Here is a 21249-nt window from a genome sequence, read left to right as displayed (position 1 = left end):
CTCGAGAGCTGCCCTAGAGGCCCCGGGAGCCCCCGCTCCCGCCGAGGACGTGCCCCGCAGGGCCCACCCCAAGGGCAGGGAGGCAGCCCCCACTGTACTATTGGCCTCAGGCCCCACCTAGTAAAGGAGGGGCTGGGTAGGTGACCCCTAAGCTGCACCTTGCCCACATGCGTTTGACTGAACCCCTCCATTCCTAGTCCCTGAGTCTGGGATCAGGAGACCCCTCTGGTCAGAGTCCTTTGCTCTCTGAGGCTTTCTCCCCACTTGTCCATCATGACCCCTGTTTACAATGACCTTGACCACTCATAGGAAGCTTTGGAGCTGCTTCTGGGGTCCCAATCCTGAGTGGGGGATCCTGGGGAGAAGGGCATGGAGGCAGAGACTCTGCACCGAGAGAGCCTACTCGCCACCCCCATCCACTCGTGGCCTGGCCCACACCCACCCCAGGGACCCGCTTGGTGCTCCCCGTCGCTGGCACAGAGCCAGTGGTCTGTGCTGAGTCCCACACGTGCATGTCTACCCTGCGAGCCACAGGACCGGGGCCTCAGCCGCCCTGAGAATGACTTAAGGCCTCCTCTTGGTTCTTTGACAAGGCCCCCTTCACCTCATCCTAAACCTGTGAGTGGAGAGGCTGGTTCTGCCAACCTGCTCCTGTGGGCGGTGAGGGGCAGACCTCCCAGGAGGCCCAGGCCAGCTCCCTCACTCCCACCTCTGACCTCGGTCAGACCCCGTGACGGCTAGCAGACCCCAAGACCTCCTAGTGGGCCCAAGGCCCCAGCTTGAGCCAAGGGCAATGCAACTTTAGGTGGGCAGAGCCAGCCGCAGCTGAGGGCCGACGCTGGTGCTCCCCAGAGCTGCAGGGCCTCAGCGAAACCCTGCATTTCCTGCTGGTGCCTCAAGCATCAGCTTGGGACAGGGCACGGCCCAGACCCTCCCAAGCCCAGACCCTTTTTTTCCTGCACGTCCACCGTAGACCGCACAGGGTGCACAGCTCTGCCCACCCAACCAGAGAACCTCAGCGTTCCTGGCCTCCTCCTCCTGGGGTGTCAGGGCAGGACCGTCCTCAGGGAGGAGGGTCTGTGCCCCTCCTGTGAGTCCAGTGGACATGTCCAGCAGGCAGACCCCAAGGGTCGTCCTGAATCAGCTTCACATTCCAGGGCTTTCTGGAGCACCTGAGGGCAAGGAGGGGCAGGGGGTCAGGGAACGGTGAGACTAGGGGCTCCTGGCGAACCCTCTTGCCCAGGGACAGTGAGTGAGGCAGGCACCTCTGAGCCGCTCTCTGCCCGGGGCTCCTGCCTGCAATGCCCGCCTGCCTGCAAGTGGATGTGGGGCGACGGTGCATGAGGCCACGTGCATGTGCGGCTCCGCCCTGGGAGCCAAGAGCCACTCTGTCCTGGGGGGTGGTCAGTGCATGTGGACAGAGCCCAGCATGGCTGTCCCTGGGTGACCAGCTAGGGGATGAGGCAAAGGCTGGGCCCTATGGGCTGAGGGACCCCCCTGCTAGGTGAGCCCACCTCAGCTGGCCGCGCCAGACCCAACAGGCATAGCAGATGGGGGTCTCAGTTCCAAGGCCATCACTCCTCTGGGGTGAGCACCCCTCAGCTAGCAGAAGACCGGGGGTCCTTGTAGAGATGTTGCAGTTCACCAAAGCACCCTGATCAGGTCCCACTTGGCCTTCATCGAGAGGAGACTCAGGGCGAGCTGTTGGGTAGCAACGATGGCCGGGCCCTGATGATGCCTGGTGAAGCGGGGGCAGAGGGTCTCTGCTTGTCTCCCAAGGGTCTGGGGCACCTGTGCCTACTCGGTCCACCTTGGCTCCTGCTGTGTATTAATACGTTTCACTTAAGAAAACCCAAAGGAGGCTCCCCAGTATGGACGGGATTCTGGAGTTGGTCCAGGACAGAGATGGGAATTTCCAGGAAACGCGGCAGCCAGGAGCTGTGCTCAGGAGGGGTCTGGCCATGCGTCCGTGCTGCGCCCAGACATGCGCAGGGTTTGGTTAAAAGAGGTTCCTGAGGAGGAGTGTTTGGGAATTGACTAAAAGGACAAGTGTCTGCAGCAGGGCTGCCTGGAGCCTGAGCCACCGTGGTGGCCATCTGAGTCCCCAGAGGGACCTTTGTCAGCGAGCAGAACTGTTCCTGCTTCAAGTAGCACGGTCTGGAATGCAGTTTTGGTAGACTCAGGGACTGAAGGGGACCTTCTTAAGACCCAGGACTGTCCCTGGGTCTCCGTCCGCCTCCGCCCAGGGCCTGACCCAGCGGAAGACTGGGCAGAGCCGACTGCATCTCCGCTGAGGGTGCCGGGCGGCCCCGGCCAGACCCTTCAGACCAGCACTGGCTTGCGTTGGTTCTGCCTCAGGGCCAGCTGAGGGCAGTGCTGGCCAAGGCTGCAGGGCTGTGGGGTTGACTCTCCCCAAACCGCCAGTCCTAAATTGGGGGATGGGGGTCAGTGTGCTGCCTACTCAGCTCCTGCTCAAGCGCCTTCAAGATGGGCTGGATCCTTCTTTTCTCCAGGCCCCTGGGCGGAACCCGTCTCCTGGCTGTGTCGCCAGCTGGCCGGCCAGCACTGGCAGGGTCCCTAGAGACCTCACTCAGCACAACTCCCACTGTGGGGGAGGTGGGGCTCTCCCTGTGTGCCAGAGGTGGGGACAGGAGCCAAGAGGTGAGGGGCCCTGCTGATCAGGAGCGAGGCTGCAGGTTGGCCTGTCCCTCTGTGGTGAGTTACAGGGAAGGACAATGTAGCTGCCACCAGGGGAGATTTTTCACAGACTCTGCAGTGAGAACTGGGACAAGAAGATGGCATTTCTGGTCCTGGGATACCCTTGCGGGAGGGCTGCCAGGGCGTCAGGGCATGGTCCTGTGTCCGGCCTCACCAGGCGGGGCCTCGCCCTTGGGAGGATGAAATGCAGGGGGGGCAGGCCTGGGGAGCGAGGGAAGGGATGGCCTACGCTCGCTGGGATCCTAGATGCTTCTCATGGGGTGAGGCCCACTGGTCGAGAGGGATGGGCCGGGAGTCAGGCTTCTGGTTGAACTCTGCCCCGTGGAACCTGGGAGGGAAACTTTTGAGAGAATTGATGGGTCTGTGTGGAAGGAAGGCTGGGAACCGAAACCAAGCCCAGTGTGGCAGCGCTTGGACAGCCCCGCAGGGCCCTATGCTGAGTGCAGCCACCCATGTCCCCACGCAGAAGCTGGAGGGCACGGTGGAAGGTGGGCAGCAGGCAGCCGCCCAGCAGCCTGGGACCCAGCTTGGTCCTGCACTGGGGACTCTCACCAGTGGTTCTCAAACTGAAGCAGCGTTGGGATCCCCTGGAGGGCTTGGTGAACAAATGCCAAGGCCACCCCCAAGTTTCTTCCTCAGGAGGTCTGGGGCGGGCCGGCTGATGCTGATGCTGCTGATGGGGGACCCCACTTTGAGAACCACTGGGTCTTGCTGGGTCTAAGTGTGCTGTCTGGCCCCTGTGCCGGCCCGAGTCAGCAGCCTCCGGGGATGTTCCTGGCAGGAAAGGGTCCCAGCTTGGTCTCTCCGAGCAGGCGGACTCGGCTTCAGGGCTGGCCAGTGGGAGCCTTTGGAGCCAGCAGTCGGGGCTGTGCCCCGAGCCTTCCCGGCCTTGGGCCTGGGGTGAGGGACCCCACCCCTCCCTGCTTCTCTAACTGTACCAGGCCCCCTGGGGCACTGCTTGGCTCAAGGGTGCGGGCGGGCCGCCAGGCAGGACTGGCTGTGAGTCCTGGGCTGCAGACTGGAGCTGCCTGAACCCACACAAATCTTGTTTTCTCTCTCTTCCTTCCTCACTCTCTCTCCTCCCCTCCTCACCTTTCCTTTTCTGTAAGGTAAGCTGACTTCGTTTTTCTTTCTTTCTTTCTTTTTTTCTTTTTGCAGTTCTGTGATTAAATCTAACTGCTATGGAGGGCACAGGTTCTGGGGTGCCGAGGGACTCTGGGGGGGTGGCAGGTCAGGGCCTCCAACGGAAAGGCAGGCAGGTTGGCAGTCGAGGGGGAGGCAGAGCCAGGCCCACCCTGACCTCATGCAGGGAGTGCTGGGGTGAGACGGGTGTCTGCTGGGCCTGGGCGGAGGGACGATGGGAGGCTCGGATGTGGGTGACCCTTTGTACCCTCCCTCACATGTGTCATTCTGCTGACTATACTCAGAGCCCAGGGTCCTCTGGGGCTTGTGGGCAGAGGCCTGTGTTGGCCCCAGCCAGCATGCCAGAGCAAGGCCAAGAAGTGACCTGAAGGCCAGGGCTGCCTGGCGGTTCAGGAGGGAGAGAGAGGCTGCCCCTTGGGTGCTCTGAGTCAAGAGGCACAGCCCAGGGCTTGGCCATGGGGGCAGAGCTCTGAGTCCTGTTGGCCAAGGAAGGGGACTAGGAGGCCAAGAGCAGGCACCTGAGACTGGGACAAGCTCCTCCCTATATTGGTGGCCAGCTGCGGCCCACCCACCCTTGCCTGAGCACATGGAGAATTATGGAGGGCTGCCCACCACCCAACCTGGTGCCCCATCTGTCCTGTGTTCCCATGGAGGGTGGGGCAGTGCCCTGCTTTCCTCTTAGCAGAGCTTGCATGCTTCCCGGAAGCCAAGGGTCCCAGGTGGGAGGAGAAATCTTAGTGTCCTCCGGAGTCGTGGAGGACGGTTGGGGAAAGGGCCTGTCCTGGGAACAAGGGTCCTCGGGTAGCCCTGGCTGGGCCTCCCCCACAGGCTTCTCCCAGGATGGCCCTGCTCAGAACTGGGCACAGACTCACTCTGTCCCCTGCTAGGCAGAAGAGCCACCTCTGCCTCAGGACCTTGGGCTGCCTGCTGGCTCGCTCTTGGGATAGAGGTCACAGCCCCAGCGCCTTGAAGCTCGGGCTGCCTCATGCCTAGGGGCATGGGCTGCAGCGGCCAGAGCCCCTCACTCATAATGCCTGTTTCCTCCCACTGCAGCAGCCAAGAGTCTACTCAACAAGAAAGCAGACGGAGTCAAGGTGAGGCTGGGGGCCTGGGGTCTGGAGCCTGCAGCTTTGCCCCATCCCCGAGCTCCTGCTGGCCCCTCCCCAACACTGGGGCCCAGGAAGGGGTGTAGTCCCCCCATTCTCCTCCTAATGGCTCCCCTTCTTCTCTCCGCAGCCCCAGACGAATAGCACCAAAAACAGTGCAGCTGCCACCAGCCCAAAGGGGACGCTTCCCCCGGCCGCCCTGGTACTGAGCCCCTCAGTGCCCTGCTTCCTGGCCCTCCTGCACCCTGGCTGTGGGGGGGCCGCCTGTCTCGAGGCCTGGGGTGAAGGTGGGGTCCGGCCCCAAGCCTGTCTTTGATGGATGATGCTTGGCCCCTCCAGTCCCTCTGCCCCTCAGGTGTGGGGTGAGGGCCGACCCCTGTTCAGGCAGGTGTGGGGCTGCACCGGGGAGCCCCTGGGTGCAGGGGACAGGCCCACCACCCCCACCCTGCCCATGCTGACTTGTGGGCCAGCAGTGAGAGGCCTTCATGGGGCCCGTGAGGCCAAGACCCAGGACCCAGGGCGCCACCCTCAGCTCCTCCACCCTCAGCAGGCAGACGCAGAGCCCAGGCCAGGCCGGCAGTGCAGGGGGAGCAGGCTGGGGGAGCCCCTCCTGGGTGCTGCAGGGACACGCCCTCTGGAGGTGGGGGCTTTCGTTTCTCCCCAGGGCCTGGGCTTAGCTTCTGAGCCCACCCAGTGATCTGAAGGGAGGCAGAGGCTCCTTGTTGGTTTCCCTGGTGACTGCTCAGCAGCAGCCAGGGCGGTTTCCTGTCAGAGTCCATGTCCTGCAGGCCCCGAGGCGGGTGTGGGAAGATGCACCTCCATGGCTGTGCTGGCCTGTGGTGCCCAGAGGGAGGGGCTCAGGGGTTCCCACTGGGGTGGGGTGGGCAGACTCGAGTTCAGAGAGACCCGCTGGCTCTGACCCTTGCTTGAGGGGTCCTGTCCAGGGGAATCCCACAGCTGCTGGTTCAGAGTTGTGGCTGGTGGGCACAGGTCCTCCTGCCCGGGTTGCTGTGTGCCCAGGGTGGCCCATGTAGAGCAAGCCATCCCCAGAGGTTGGGGTTTGCTGGTCCATAGGTTCTGAGTTTGCTGGAGGCGTGTTTGGTGTCTCCATGGGCCCCAGGCCCCACTTCTGGAACCAGTCCCAGACTGTCCATGGGGAGGCTGGCCTTGCCAAATGGCCATCCAGCACGTGGGGGCAGCCTTGCCCCAGGATGGGAGGGTCCCACATGCCGGCCTGCAGCCAGCCCTGTCTTGGACCCCATCCATCCCATGTGCCACCCCACTCCCATGACATCTTCAATCCTGTGCCCCCACCGTGCTGGGGCAGAGGGTCCAGGCAGCCGTGGGTGGGGAGAGCACGAGGCAGGGCTCCCGGCGTGCTGCTTCTCACAGCCGCCCTTGGCCCTGGGCTCTCCATCACCCTTTCTTGGCAGGTGCCCGCGGCCTGGGCAGATCTGCTTGTTCCAACCACATGGTCCCTACCCAGGTTGCTGTCCCAGCTGCTCTGCTCCCTGCTGGTCATCTGCTCCCTGCATCCCGCTCTGCTCCCACCCTCTTCCCTCTCCCTGGCTCCTGCTGAGGGGCCTCTGCTCTGCTCTTCTCACTTCCCTCTTTCGTCCTCTGCTTCCTTCTTCTGTAGGAGCCTCAAAGCACCGTCATTCATAACCCAGTGGACGGGATAAAGGTACTGCCCTCTCCTCATCCCCCTCCCGGGAGCTTCTGCTCAGGCAGAAGGCAGACCCCCGGCCTGGGGAGGGTCTGGGACGTAGACCCTTGGGAAGCATTTGTGCCAAGAGTGGGGGGCAGTGACCTCTCCCAAGGCAGGGCAGGGCCCCACAGGTCCAGGGGCTGCTCCCTTAGGGAAAGGCCCCAGGCGCTGCCCTCGGAAGCATGGTTGTACCAAGTCCACTGTGGGACACGGAAGCTGGGGCTCCTTGATGTCTGGAGCAGGGTCCACTTCTCAGGACCCTCCTAGTTGTCCTCTGCCCTCTCCATCATGCCCTGGCATTGGCCAGGCCCAGGATAGCCAGGAGTAGCTGAGTGCAGGGCCCACTTCAGAGGGTCCCAGGGGTGAAGGGCTGGTATGGGCTGCCCAGCACACCCCTGAGTGTGGGCGGGGAGGAGGGGAGCAGCACAGACCTCGTGACCTCATCTGTTGCTCACCTCTGCCAGCCACCCGGCCCCCAGCGCTTCCTGCTCCTCTGCTGCTCTTCTCTGCTCTGGCGTCAGCTCCCATCACATTGGCATCTTCACCCTGGGGCCAGGGAAGGGGCTGGCTCTCTGAAAGTTTGGAGGGGAGAGGCAGGGACCAAGCTGTGTTTCTAGGACCAGCACCGCCCCACCCACTCCCAGGCCTGCAGCCAGACTCCCACCTGGGCCTGGACCTCACACAACCTAGCCATGGGCTGGAACCAGGGGCACCGCCGGCCAGTGCCTCTCAGTCCACCCAGACTCAAGGTGCAAGGAAGGGCCTGGGCATCCCCTCCACCTTGTGGCCAGGGATGGGTGTTCCTTAGATCCTGTGTCTGGAGTGAGGGTCCTGTTTTCCCTGTGAGGGGCCTCTGCACAATCTTCCGGGGCCGTGGTGTGAGCCCTGATAACGTGCAGAGCCCCCATCTCTGGCCCAGGGCCCAGAGCAGTGTGTCCATTCAGGGGGCTGGAGGGGGTCCCTCGGGGACCCTGTTAAGGTATACCTTCTGAGGAGCAAGCAAGCCTCCTGAGAACTCTATGACAGGTGGATGGCACCTGGTTTTTTTTATCTGAAAGGCAAGCCAAGCATGGGGCTGCAGGTGCTGGTACCGCCTCTTACCCGTCTCAGGCCAGCCCTGAGAGGTGAAGCTGGGCCTGGCTGGATGGTCCAGGCTGGATGGTCCAGGCCTGGGAGGGCAGATGGCCCCCTTCTAGGGAAGGAGGAGTGGGTGCAGCTGTCCTCTGCCGGTGCCTGGCCGAGGTTCTGGGGACCTACTGGACACTTCCTGCCCTGTCTGCAGAAATGGAAAGTGGGTGCCTTTCGCTTCACCCAGAGTCTTGGAATTTCAAAAACTGTTCCTCTCTTGTTAAAGAGAGTTGTCTGCACATACGGAGTCTTTACCCTGGGCAGGTCTAGTTGGGAGAAGGTGAAGCTCTCGCCCTCTGCTGCTGGGGACATGGGCGGCCAAGCCCTGGGGATGGGTGATCACTGGGGTTTCTGAGGCTGGGACCCTGTGGCCTCGGGAGGAGACCTCCAGCAGCCCGTCGGAGCAGGCTCGGGGCAGAGGCCACTTCCTGATCCGCTGTCTTCCCATGTCTCCCCAGGAGTCATCTGACAGCACCCACACCACCATAGAGGACGAGGACACAAAAGGTACCTCGGTGCTCCCCACCTGCAGCGGGCGGCAGATGGGCCGTCAGCGGGCGGGGTCCTGTGTCCAGGAGCTGGGACGGGAGGAGGCTGGGGCTCTGTGACTTGGGCGTGTCTTCTGGAGCTAACCCTGCTCCACGGCTGCGGTCCCACCGAGCCCGGGCGCTGGGCCTGCACAGTGTGTGCGGACAGACAAGTGCTGAGCAGGCTCAGGCACAGTGTCTAAGTGGAGCCTGGCTGGGCCGTGTGCCCTGACCAGTGAGGACCTGCCGCCCTGCGTTGGGCCGGTTCTCCGCACGGTCCCCCTATTCACTCCAGGGCCAGGTGCCCGGTTCCCATGGAGGAAGGAGTTCGTGATTGAATGCTCAGTTTCTTCGCTCCAAGTTCCTTAAACTTGTGACTCTGCCTGGCTGGCAGTTGTTAAGTGGACCCGCAGCAAGGCAGTTGTTTCCTGGGCTCTGGGCGTGTCCGTGGGCTTGTTGGGGAGGGCAGGTTCAGACAATCACATTCGCTCCACACTCAGGACTCCCACGCTGAGCTGGCCAGTGGGCTTGCCTGTGGCCCCGAAGACCCCAGGCACCCCCGTTCTGCTCTCGGCTTTCTCAGCCCCCCAGGGAGGGGATCTGGTGCCCCGCTCCACCCAGCCCAGGCCATCTGCCCCTATGTGGGGCCTCCTGACGTCTTGGCCACACACTCGCAGGATAAGGCCCAAGCGCCCTCATTGCTGCCCTGGGCCCAGTAGCTGGCCACTCTGCCAGTTTGGGGGATGTGGCAACTCTGTCCTGAGTGTCCCCCGCATCCCAGAGCAGAGGTGAGCACAGGGCTTTGGCCCCGGCACGCCAGAGTGGACCTCCACATGGTCTCCAAACACACTGAAACAGGCCCCGAGCCATCAGCATGGAGGCCGCCCAGACCTCCTAATGCCCTGTTCTCGAGGTTCTGCCCCGACCCTGGCCATGTGGCGGCCTGAGATGGTCGGACTCTGCAGGATGGTGGGGGAGAAGAGTGGCTTGGCTAGCCTCGTCCCGACACTGACCATGACGCCACCCCTTCTCTGGCTGGAGCGGGTGGGAAGATACCGAATGGCCTCTCAAGGCAGAGCAGACAGCCCATGCGCTGGAGGGCAGGCCCCGGGCTTCTTGCCTCAGCTGCATTGTCCATCAGATGCAGAGAAGCCCTGGTGGGCCCAGGCCTGGCCTCTACTGGCTCCAGCCGGTGCTGCCTGCAGCCTTCCCGCCTCAGTGGCCAGCCCAGGAAGGCCCTGTGTTCAGCCCTGCACGTGGTCCTGTGTCTGCCTCACACACCTGCTGTGATCCACAGCCCTGGGCATGTACGGGGTTGATGCTGTCCCTGGGAGCCCTGGACCCCACTGTTTGGTCTTGGGGTGGCCATGAGCTGAGGTTCTCCAGCTTAACACCCTCGTCCATCCCCTGTTCTCTTCTCTCCGGCACACCCCTGCCTGCCTCCTGCTCACGTCTTGTCTGTCCACCCCAGTCCCCAGGGTCCCTGACATCCTGAGCTCCGTGAGAAGGGGTTCAGGGACCCCAGAAGCCGAGGGCCCCCCGCCCTGCCTGTCTCCAGCTCCCATTAGCCCCCTGCCCACCCCATGTAAGTAGCTGGGCCCCTGCTGCTGTGGGGGTCTCCTTGAAGGGCCTGCAGCCCCTCTCTGAGAGGCTGCTCGAGAGCCAGGGGCCGGCCCTCCAGAGCCCCCTGTTGAGGTTCTCTGGCTGCCTCTGTCCCTGGCGCTCCCCCTGTGGGTCTTCTCCACTGGCCTGTGGGGGCCGACTGGCAACCATCTTCTGCAAGCCACAGACGCGGGCCTTGTTCCAGTCTCGGGACTGGGAGCTTCTTTCTGCAGAGGGGGCACTGGTGGGGCGGGCGGAGGGGCGCAACTGCTTCCTCTTCTCTGGCCTCTGCCTCGTTGCCTCCTCTTATGTCTGCCTCCTGTCCATCCCAGCCCCCAGGATCTCTGATATCCTGAGCTCCGTGAGGAGGGGCTCGGGGACCCCGGAAGCCGAGGGCCCCCTGCCCGCCCCGTGTAAGTAGTGGTGCCCCAGGCCTGCTGCCTCTGCTGCTGAGCGGCTCCTTGCGTCCTGCCATGCACGGCCTCACTGCCCCCAGGCCGGGCAGCCTGAGGCCTGACTAACCATCTGGCCTGGCTGGGCGTCTGGGCAGGCACGTGCGCTAACTCCGCGGGGCAGCTCCGCCTTTCCCTCGCTCCCTGCAGGCCCAGCTCCCCCCATAGCTCCCCCCACCTCCCACCTGTGCTGCTGTCCAGCCCCAGGCCTCTCCCCAAGGTGGTCTCGCAGGCCCAGGGCAGCTGCAGGGCCCCTCTGAGGCCGCCCACTCATGCTGCCTGCCTCCCTCAGGCTGTCTGCTGTGACCTTTCCAGTCACGCTGGCTTCATGGTGCTCCCTGCCCTGAGCGCCCAGCCGGGGCCCCAGGGAGCCCAGGACAGGAGTTCTTATGGAAATCCCTTCTGGCCACAGGCCTGTGGCTTAGAGGGAGAAGAAAGGGCCTGGCCTTCCTGCCGAACTGGGTTCCCCGCAGCGGGGCTGGCATGGTCCTCTGGACGCTCCTTCACCCACTCATTCCTTTCTGCACCTGTCACATGCTTACAAGGTCCTGTCACACGCTGGGCATCATCCTCTGTCCTCAAGTGGGCCAGGCTGCCTCTCCTTGGAGGCACCCTCTGCCCACAGCAGCTTTCCTTGCCCCTACCTGAACGGACAGGTGCAGATGCACCAACATTCTTGGAGCCTCCCTTCATCCTCCACATACTCCTCTGTTCCCCCACGTCCCCCCATGACCCCTTCTGTTCCCCTCTGTCCTCCCACTTCTCCCCAAGTGCCCTCACTCTCTCTGGCTTGGCTCAGTAGCCCATAGGTTTTCTCTCCTGTGTGCTGCCCCCCCCCACTTCCTACCTTGTGTTCACGTCTCATCTGTTCCGCCCCAGCCCCCAGGATCTCTGACATCCTGAACACAGTGAGGAGGGGCTCGGGGACCCCAGAAGCTGAGGGCCCCCAGCCCTGCCTGTCTCCGGCTCTCCCTGGCCCCCCACCCACCCCGTGTAAGTAGCACCTTGAGTGGCCCTGCTGGCTGCTCCTGGGGGCTCACAGGGGTGTCGCAACCCCTGGCTGTGGTGTGCTGCCCTTTGCTCTGGGAACGGGCCAGCTTGTGCGGGCAGAAAGGAGGGCACAGGGCATTTCATGTGAAGGCGCCGTTTAGTCTCAGAAAACAGAGTTCATGGCTCAAGACATGCATGTGTGAAGGCCTGTTGTAGGAAAGGACCCAGAATCCGGGTTTGGGCGAGCCAGAGCCTCACACTCCTGCGCTCTGCAGGTTTCTTCTACAGCGACGATGAGGCGCAAGCAAGCTGAGAGGACCCGAGCTGCGGGACAGCGGACACTGTCGTGGGCCGTGGGGTCATGTCTGGGGTCATGCCCTGGCTGGGGTCGAGGGTGGGAGGGCAGTTTCTTGGACAGTGATGCTGGCGGGAGGGCAAGGAGGAGAGGCGCAGTCTCCGCTGCTGCGTGGAGTCGTCTGGCGGGCGGGGGGTGGGCGGGGGGGCAGGGACGTGGAGCAGGCGCTGGGCCCGGCAGGGAGGAGCCAGCGCTCCAGCCCGTCTGCCGACTGCTGGCCAGTATCGCTTACAGGGATGGATGACACCCCAGGGCTGCAGCCACCCCCACCTCTGGGGAGACACCCGGCTGGGGGTGGTGCTGACGCTCTCAGAGGAGAGGCTCCGGGGCCGGGGGCCCGGCATGGCTGGGGAGTGGCTGGGTGAGTGCTTGGGGCCAGGGAGGGTGCCGACCCCTGCCCACCCCTGGCAGGCCCGGGCTGGGGGCCAGGAGGGGATGGAAGCCGTGGGAGTGGTGGTGGGTGGAGGGGGACTGAAGCCGGCCAGCTAAAGGCGCCCTGAATTCTCCTTGGTGGCTGGCGGCATGGGCATGGGGCAGCCTCTGGGTGAGCAGTGACCCGTCAGGAGTGTTGTGCTTGGCCTCAGGGATGAGAGACGAGGGACAAGGAGGGACAAGGGGCAAGGGCGAGCGTGGGGACCGCTGGGCCCCCCGGGCCTGGCTGAGGGGATTGGAGGCGAGTCAGAGGTGAGAGACTAGAGTCTTGCTGGTGATGGAGATGGGAGGACACTGTGGTGGGCACACAGGGGAGCCTGTGGGAGTGGTCAGAACCCCCAATTTGTGCCGCATCTTATCATGGCCCCTGGTCTCACAGGTGAGGCTGCTGAGGTGTGGAGACATGGAGGAGTGTGCCCAAGCGGCACAGCAGCCTGGGTAGGGGCCTCTGAGAACAGGCCTGCCGTGGGCGCTGAGCACCCCAGGCTGACCTTGGGGGGCCGTGACACAGGCCTGCCCCTTTAGGGGTCTGCGCCGAGGTTGGGTAGGGGAGGTGAGGACCACAGAAGGGACTGTGAGCAGGATCGAATGGAGGGGGATGGGGGCCTGGAGCTGGCAGGTGTGGCTGGGCCTGTGGGGATGGGGGCACCTGGAGGTGGCCGAGGGCAGACTTGGAGCACTGGGGGGACCAACAGCAGGGGGCGGCCCCACCCGGCTCCCTCAGGGAGCAGGGTCCTCACTCCTGGGTGTGCCCCCAAATAGCCAGTGTCCCAGCTGTTTGAGTGTTGGGGGGTCTGCGGTGAAAGGATGGGGTAGCGTCAGCTGGAGAAGGGACTTCCGAAGGGCCATCCAGGGTTGAGATCACTCTTAACTGGTCTGAGTGGGTGAGTGCCAGAGCCAGGGTGCCCCCCACCAATTCTGGGACCAGGGTCCCTCTCTCCCAGCAGTGAGGCCTCCAGCTGCAGAGGGCCATCCCTGGAGAGGGTTGTGGGTCCCCTCCTTTCTCGGGAATGCGCCCGCCAGCTGTCTTAGTGTGTAAATGGGGTCGGTGCCCACTGGCCCAGGCTGTGTTCTCCATAATCAGGGATTACGCACAATCCAGGCTGATCCTCTGCAGCTGTCTGAATGGGGTGGTTGGGGGGCTCCCGTTGCCCCTTCAACAACTGAGGGAAGTGGCTTGGGGCCAGCCTGGGGTCCCTGGGGTCCCCTGGACCCTTTGCCAGGGGCTGGGCTTCTGTGCTGTTAACTCACCCCGAGAGAGCCAGAGGGAGCATGGGGGCCCCAGTTCACCTCTGGGACCCTTCCTAAGCCCACACACCTCAGCTCTTTCCCCCAAGTTGCCTGGTGGGGGGCAGCTTGCCCTCAGCTAACAGACTTCATCACCCGGGAGTCCCCTCGCTCTGTCAAACTTGGGGAGGCAGGATGGCACGGCAGGGCAGGGCTGGGTCTGGGCAGCAGCCTTCTGCAGGTCAGGAGCGTCCGGCCCACTCCTGGGCTGTGACGGGGGCTGTGTGGCCTCAGTTTCCCTATCTGCAGAGTGGGCACAACATCTTTTCCCAGACGTCAGGCTTCAAGATTTGTGCTGTGACGGCAGATCTCTTCTCTTTACATACTTTCTCTTTACACTGAGGCCCATTTAAAATTTCAGTTCCTTTAAAAACACTCATGTTACTTCATTAAGTGAAAGATTGGTTTCACTTACCATAGTATAGGGTGACTGCAAAATCTAAGAGCACTGGAAGCAAAACAGGAAGATGTCCCTCAACTCCAGTTGCACTGCTGGGCGGGGCAGCGCTCGCTGTCTCTGGAGGAGGGAGATCAACAAGAGTCAGGGGTCAGGATGTGTAGACATGGCTCAGACTTCCCCTTGATGAGATTGGCAGGGAAGTGGCAGGGTGGGGCAGGCGCCCAGGGTCCCTCGACAAGCCCAGTGGGGCCTGGCCCCGGGGTGGAGGCATCTGGTTGGGGAAGCTGGGCTGCAGTGGGAGGAGAGCAGAGCCTGAAGCTTGAGACCACCTCCACGAAGGTGACAAGTGAACTGGGGAGGGGGTGGATAAGGTCCCGGAGGAGAGAGAGAGACACTGCTAAGTGGGAAACACCCAGGCAGAGCGCGGAGAGGTGGGTGGGCTGCGGGGAAAGCCACTGAGAGGGGAGGCACACTGTGCCTGGGTGGTGCAGGAGGAGGTGGGACTCAGAGGGTGAGGACAAGAATGGCACCGTGTGTGGGGACAGAGCTCTGGTGCTGGCCCAAGCTCTGCAGGGGGACGTGAGGCCTTAGGGGAACGGGAGCTCGCAGCTTCCAGGGCCCGCCAGGCAGTGGGGCCCACGTTTCTGCAGATGCAGAGCCTGAGTGGTCCAGACACAAAGTTGAGTGAGAAACAGAAACAGGACGGTAGCAGAAGTGCAGCTGGGTCAGAGAGGGCCTTCTCAAGATAGAGAAACCCGCTCCCACTTTCAGGTCAGTCAGCGCACATGCACACACAGAATGCACATGTGTGCACGTGTACCCACACTCCCACGTGACACAAGCACACAAGTGCCCCAATGTGCACACACACGCATGCTTGCACTCAACTCCTCGGGTGTCATGGCGTTCCACCTGCCATCACTGTCCAGAGTCCAGAGCCCGTGCAGCACAGCCCAGGCTCCCAGCACACGCACGCGCACGCCTGGGCTCACGCGAGAGCACACAGCATCTTCTGCTGTGGATTCGGTCCCCATCCCAGGGAGAGGAAGCACCCAGACAGCTACAGGAGGTGGTGGCGGGCGAGTGGGTGCACCACCCCCACCCCCGGGGCTGCGGGCACAGGTCGCAGAAGGCTAAGTGTATCCGTTAGAGCCAGCAATCCGAGCGCTTGGAATTTAGCCCATGGATTAACGCCCGTGGGCACAGGCATGCACAGCTGGTGTAGCTGTGACCGGGGCAGGAACCTGTGGGGGACAGCTCCTGGCAGTACTGAACCTCTTAATCTCAAGTTCATGTGCCTGATGCACAGCAAGCCAAACACTGAGACATGGGTGCTTGGAGTTGGAGAAAGGCCCCATTCAAGTTGGCCGAGACGAGAAGGTGGGAGCATGGATTCACTCAAGTGCGCCTTAACCAGAGCAAAAATCAGGGGGTTTCATAGAGCTAAGGGGCTTGGCAGGAGGAGCTTCAGAGAAACAAAGGGTCACTCCCACAAGCCCCTGGGCAGTCCGAATCCAGCCTCCCCGGCATTCTCTTTCTCTTTCTTCTGCAAAACAAACTCACAAATCCTCAGACCGGAATCACCCCTCAAGTTAAATAAGAAAACAGCAAATTGACAAGATTCCTCTATGTCTGTGCTGGGAACAAGGTCAAAAGTTCTTCTCCAGTGTCTACAGTAACCCCCAGGGCCCCAGCTGCACTGGGCTCCTGCTTTCAGTGTATTTCTTGGGTCTCAGTTTTGCCACAGGCACATTATTGCTTTAAGAAATCACCGTGATATGTGTGTGTGTGCGCGCTCGGGTGTGTATATTTCTGCACGGAAGCAGTTAAGCACGTAACTCAGGACAGCCCTTCTCTGGGGAGAGTAAATGAGAACAGATTTAGGGGGACACGCATCTGCAACTATAAGTGAGCTTTTATTTCTTTGAAAAACATCTACAGCAAAGATGAAAATCATACCGATTTCCACCAGCAGGGTGTGGGCTGTATTATTCTCTCTACTTCTTCCATAGGTTTCAGATATTTCGCGTGAAAATAAATTGTAGTTAAAGAGACAGAGGGGGCCCCCGGGCAAACACCCTGGGGCCAGCCTGTCTAGGCGCAGAGGCCAAGTCGGCAGGAGCCCAGAGGAGGCTGGGGCGGAGGGTGCGGGATGGGCAGTGATGCTGGAGGGCCAGCATGGGGGCCAGGACTGCAGACAGGTGGAGACCAGAGGGAGCGGGAGGCCAGCAGGCTGCGGGCGTCCAGGGAGAGAGGGGTGAGGCTCAAGACTGTTGCACTCCCTGCTCCCCGGCCCTCGGCCCTCGCGCAGAGGCCGCACCTGCAGCCCTGATCCCCCTCTGCTTTGAGAGCAGCCCTTAGTAGCCCTCTCCCTGGAGAGCTGTTGGGTGTGCGAAGGCTACGGGAGCAGAGCCAGGTGCACAGGTGCCAGGGAGGCTTGTCACAGTGTCGCAGCTGTAGAGGGCCTGGGACACGGCCCCAGGACTTGGGGGCGCAGGTGGGTTGTGGCAGGCTTTGCCTCCTCTTTCTGTGTTTTCCAGACATTTTGTACTGTGGATGGAGTATTTCTATCATGTAAAGACGTGTTATTTAAGACTGATAAGACAGAAGCTTGTTGGACTTGGACCTGTGGGAGCTGTTGGTGGCCTTGGAGGGAGCATTCTGAGCTGGACAGTCTGGGTGCCGGGGCCAGGGCCCCAGGGTCTCCTGGAGAGGAGAGGCAGGAGGGCGAGGGGCTTGGGGCTCTCTGCCCCAGGCCCCTCACCAGGGCTGCTGGGGGTGGCCTGTGGGTCACTGGGCGGCTGTGTCTCCTTGCAGCGCGGAAGCAGGAGATCATCAAGATCACGGAGCAGCTCATTGAGGCTGTCAACAACGGTGACTTCGAGGCCTACGCGTGAGTCGGGGCCCCTGGGCTGGGTCCTTGGGCAGCCCGGGGTGGGCTGTGGGGACCTCCCCTTGGCTGTGTTGCCGGCTTCCCCACAGGGAGGGGGTGAATGGAAGGGGCTGCACATGGCGGGGGCCCACTCCAGGCGGGTTCTGAGGGGCCCCTCCTCACCTGGGTCTGCCCCCCAGGAAAATCTGCGACCCAGGCCTGACCTCGTTTGAGCCTGAAGCTCTGGGCAACCTGGTGGAAGGCATGGACTTCCACAGATTCTACTTCGAGAACTGTGAGTGAGGGAGCTGGGGTGGGGAGGAGGGCGGCACCCCCCAGAGAGCCCCCGGGCCTCTCAGTCAGAGGCTCAGGGAAGCCCTGTCTCACCCGTGCGCAGGGTTGGCCAGCCCGGCTCCACCTCCTGTGGCAGAGGTCCCCAGGCCATACCAGCCATGGAACCGGCCTCCTGGAGGGGGTGCTGGGCTCGCGGAGGGGGCCAGGCTGGCCAGGGTGGGGCGTGGGAGCTGCTGTGATGCCCAATGCCGAGTGCCTGCTCGCCTGCAGTGCTCGCCAAGAACAGCAAGCCAATCCACACGACCATCCTAAACCCGCACGTGCACGTCATCGGCGAGGACGCCGCGTGCATCGCCTACATCCGCCTCACGCAGTACATCGACGGGCAGGGCCGGCCCCGCACCAGCCAGTCCGAGGAGACCCGCGTGTGGCACCGCCGCGACGGCAAGTGGCAGAACGTGCACTTCCACTGCTCGGGTGCACCCGTGGCCCCGCTGCAGTGAAGGTGAGCACCCACGGGAGGGGCCCCGCGGCCTGGGCAGCTGCACCTGGGAAGCAGCGGGGAGCGGTGGGGACTGTGGCAGCGCTGGCTCCTGAGCAGAAAGGGAGGCCTCTTGTGGCAGCATTGCAGGACCAGGCCCCTCTCCCAGCTGCCCGGGGGCCCACCTTGCAGATGACAAACCTGGGGTCTGAGGGAGCAGCTGCACGGGCAGCTGATTCCACGCTTGTGCCCGCCCCGTTTCACAGCTGCTGCCGGTTTCGCGGGACAGACTCGATGTTTGGAGCCCAGCTGCCCTCGGGCGCACGGCCTGCCTGTCGCATGTTTGTGTCTGCCTCGTTCCTCCCCTGGTGCCTGTGTCTGCAGAAAACCAAGACCAGATGTGATTTCTTTTTAAAAACAAGACGACAACGACAACCACACACAAAAAATTGATGTTGGATGAAACAGAAAAAAAAACAAAGGAAAAAGGTGTAAAAATCACTGGCATTTGTGGGGCTTCAAACCGACCGGCCGCTCCCTGCCCAAGCTCCGCGTGTCTGCCTGCTCCTGGCCCCGGGACTGGCCGGGGCAGTGAACTTGTCCACAGCGGCCTGTCGCCCGTGGAACACTGTTTGTTGGTGGCGTTGCCCCCGAGGCATCGCATCCTCCCTGCCCTGCGTGCGTGGCTCGCTGTCAGCAGCGTCAGGTGTCCTCTGGGGAGGCTGTGGGGCCGCAGGGGGCCTGAGTCGCTGTCGTCTCCCCTGCTTCCCTTCCTTTCCTCCAGGAGGGCGGAGGCGTGCGTTCCTCTGGCGCTGGGGTTCTGGCGCCCCCAGCATGGAGGAGCAGTGTGAGGAGGACGGCGAGCCCTCCGAGAAGCCTCCGTGGGCCCAGGGCTCCAGCTCTGGTCCTTCCGGGGTCAGGGAGGTGCAGAGAGGACACATCCTCTCAGACCTCACACCTGGCAAGAGACGTGCTGAGGAGACACCTTTGGCTGCAGCCCGTGGGGAGGGGACCCTGGGCTGGCCTCCCTCCCGTTCAGGGTGCCTCTCCCTCTCTGCCCGCCTTCCCCCCGCCTGTGAGGCCACAGAGCGGCCTGGGCCTCGAGTCCCCAGGGCTCTGGGCTTGGTCATGACGCAGAAAGGAGAGAGGAGGCAGAAGGCGGACAGGTGGCTCCCTGGCTCCCGGCTGAGGTGGGGGTCCAGGCAGGTGTTTGCTTTCAGAGTCTGGGCCTGGAGCAGAAGGGAAGGAGGGCCGCACTGGGCTCGAGGAGGCTGCAGTGTGTGACGGCGACCCCGAGATGTGGAGACGGCGGGCTGGGCTCACCTCGGGGTCCCCCTGCGTGCTGGTGGTGGACACGATGGCCACGCTCGGGGACAGGCTGCATGGTCAGATGGTGGCAGAGAGAGCCGAGGGCCATCGGCCGGGGTGGGGTGGGTCTGGCCTGGCCTGCTGCGTTATGGTTGGGGGTTGCCAGGGACTGCAACCACAATGTGGGGGCCCTCTCCCAACACCTGTCCCTCTTCAATTCATATTGTTTTCAACAAGGATTTTCTTTATCTTCTCCCACAAATCAAGCCAAGGGAGGGCACAGAGTGGGGAGCAGGACACAGGATGCTGATCTCCAAGGGGACTGTTCCTCGACAGACACTCACCTGCCCGTTCACAGCTGTGCTCAGGACAGCTGTCCCCACCCATGGACACAGGGTAAACATCCGCCAGGCTCCCTGGGCCTTGGGCAGCGGCAGGGCTCACCGTGGACAGCGTGTGGCCTGGCCACCCTCCCCTCCTGGGGCCTCCTCCCCTCCTCTCCCCCACCTGGTATCTCCACGAAGCTGCCTGTCTGGGATAATTTGGGGATTTTTTTCTGGGGGATAGTTCTTTTGCATGACCCCTCACACGCAAGCCACACCCGCTCTTCTAGCTAGATGTCCGCGTGTGGCGGCGGCGGCGGCCCGCCCTGCAGGGTCGGCTGCCCGCGGTGCTGGCCGGCCTTTCCTCTTCTCTCTTTTTGCTGAGTTTCATTGTCTTTTCTTTCTGAGCCTTGTAAGTGTACAAAAATTATTTTGTTCTGTCTCGGGAAACTGCAAATAAAAGAAAACCAGGACAAACGGCTTCAGATGCAGCTGGTACTTTATGCCAGGACCCTGCCAACCCCACAACCTGGACTTCCTCCACCACGTGGGCCCTGAGCCAGCCTGGGCTGCAGAAGCCCCAGACCAGACCTTCCTGAGCTTGGCTGTGGTGAACAGCATGCCCAGGTAGGGCCTGACTGCTCCCAGGCCACAACTCCACCAGCCGCCCCCACCCCCACCTCTGGTCCCCTCAAGTCCTCTGTTGGCACTGAATGCTGGAAGTGAAACCAGCCCCTGAGCCCCAACACCGCCAGCTCTCCAGCTACCCACGTGGCCTCTAAAGACAAAGCCAGGTGGGCAGTTCTAGGTGGGAAGAGCCCCAGGACTGAGCCTCCACGTCCTGTTGAGTCTCTCCCTCCACCCATCCATTCCATGTGAGTGTTGTGCTCACCATGTGGCCACAGATTCTTGTGGCATGCAGTACCCTTGGCCACCAGGACTGCTCCATGGGCCCACACTCTAGGTTGTACAGACAGACAGCACACAAGCCAGCACGGATGTCAGACACTGACGTCAGGCACAGCAGAGTGGTGGCTGCTGGGATGCAAAGATGATGTGGCAGGCAATGACAACAGGGGCCCAAAGAGGCTCCCCAAGGAGGCCCAAACAGGAGCCCAGAGCAGAGATCTGGGAGACAGAGGGACACCAGGTACAAAGGCCCCGCAATGGCTAGGACTAAAGGAAGGGAGGGCTCAAGGCCCAGGGTCAGCTCAGCCCCAGCACGGGAGCAAACCTTTGCCCTGTGACCCCCACCCCCCCGGCCCAGGGTCCTCAGGCTCTGCCCCACCCTCCGTGCCCCTGGCCTGTCCCTCAGGAGGGATGCATCAACCAGGTGCCCACTGTACCCCTATACCATGGGGACACAAAGCCTGCGGAGGCCTCCCGCGGGAACACCCACCCTCAATCTATTAGCGATGACTGCGTGGCTGCATGACCACGTATCTGCATGGCCCCCTGACCACATGGCCATCTGACCTACCTGATCACTTGACCGACATGGCTGCACGGCTGTCTGGCCCTAAGGCCGCCTGACTGCACGGCCGCAGACACTCAGGCCCAGCTGGGCAAGGGCTGCTGGGGCCTACCTGTGCTCCGCTGGCCCTTTTGTAGGCCTCTTGGCCCTTCTCCCTCCCAGAGCCTGGGCGGCCCTGCTGGGACACTGGATGCAACCTCATGTGGAGATGGATGGCCTCCCCTCCAGGCCTGACCTCCAGGCCCTGCCACTGCCTGTGTGGACATTATGCCTGGTGCTTTGCTAGGACAGAAACTTGGGCTTCAAGACAATCCTAGACACCGAACACGCCCACCCCCATGGGTCCAAATGACGTCAGGTAAGATGGTTCCCCGGGGGCCACCTCGGGCCTTCTGTCTTGTCCACTAGGACAGGGCAGCTTCCTCCTCCAGCCTCAGCATCTGGTTGCAGACACCTCTGCACAGGCCAGGAGGACCTTGACGTCAGCTTCTCAGTCCATGGGCTGCACCTGGCATGTGCTCTCAGACCAGCAAGTGGGAGGGAGGGCCAGACCCAGGGTGCACCACGGCGGATCCCAGAGCTGAGGCAGAGAATCTAGGACAGTCTGCCAGTGCGGAGTCTGTCCTGCCTGGTATCTGGGGTTGTAATC

At 62.7% G+C, this 21249-nt stretch overlaps 1 protein-coding gene across 23 annotated transcripts in view; it reads left to right on the top strand.

Annotated features, from left to right (window-relative positions):
* The window catches only part of CAMK2B (calcium/calmodulin dependent protein kinase II beta), a 93747-nt gene extending 74141 nt beyond the window's left edge, over positions 1–19606 (top strand). For 6 of the 23 annotated variants that reach the window (XM_070617251.1, XM_070617245.1, XM_070617247.1 and 3 more), the window contains 8 exons: positions 4918–4955; positions 5098–5169; positions 6607–6651; positions 8262–8310; positions 16666–16741; positions 16921–17015; positions 17285–17519; positions 17762–19606. In XM_070617251.1, the coding sequence (XP_070473352.1) occupies positions 4918–4955; positions 5098–5169; positions 6607–6651; positions 8262–8310; positions 16666–16741; positions 16921–17015; positions 17285–17517 (608 nt within the window). In that variant the 3' untranslated portion in view covers positions 17518–17519; positions 17762–19606. Of the gene's footprint in view, positions 1–4914; positions 4956–5097; positions 5170–6606; positions 6652–8261; positions 8311–9801; positions 9916–10264; positions 10346–11263; positions 11378–16665; positions 16742–16920; positions 17016–17284; positions 17520–17761 lie in introns of all 23 variants that reach the window. The other 17 variants (XM_070617239.1, XM_070617235.1, XM_070617253.1 and 14 more) reach the window with 7 other exon arrangements.
* Positions 19607–21249: the final 1643 nt, after the last annotated feature.

This window comes from Equus przewalskii, chromosome 4 (genome assembly GCF_037783145.1).
Source record: "Equus przewalskii isolate Varuska chromosome 4, EquPr2, whole genome shotgun sequence".
In the NCBI taxonomy this organism is placed as follows: Eukaryota; Metazoa; Chordata; class Mammalia; order Perissodactyla; family Equidae; genus Equus; species Equus przewalskii.
This window is presented reverse-complemented; position numbering and strand designations above follow the sequence as displayed.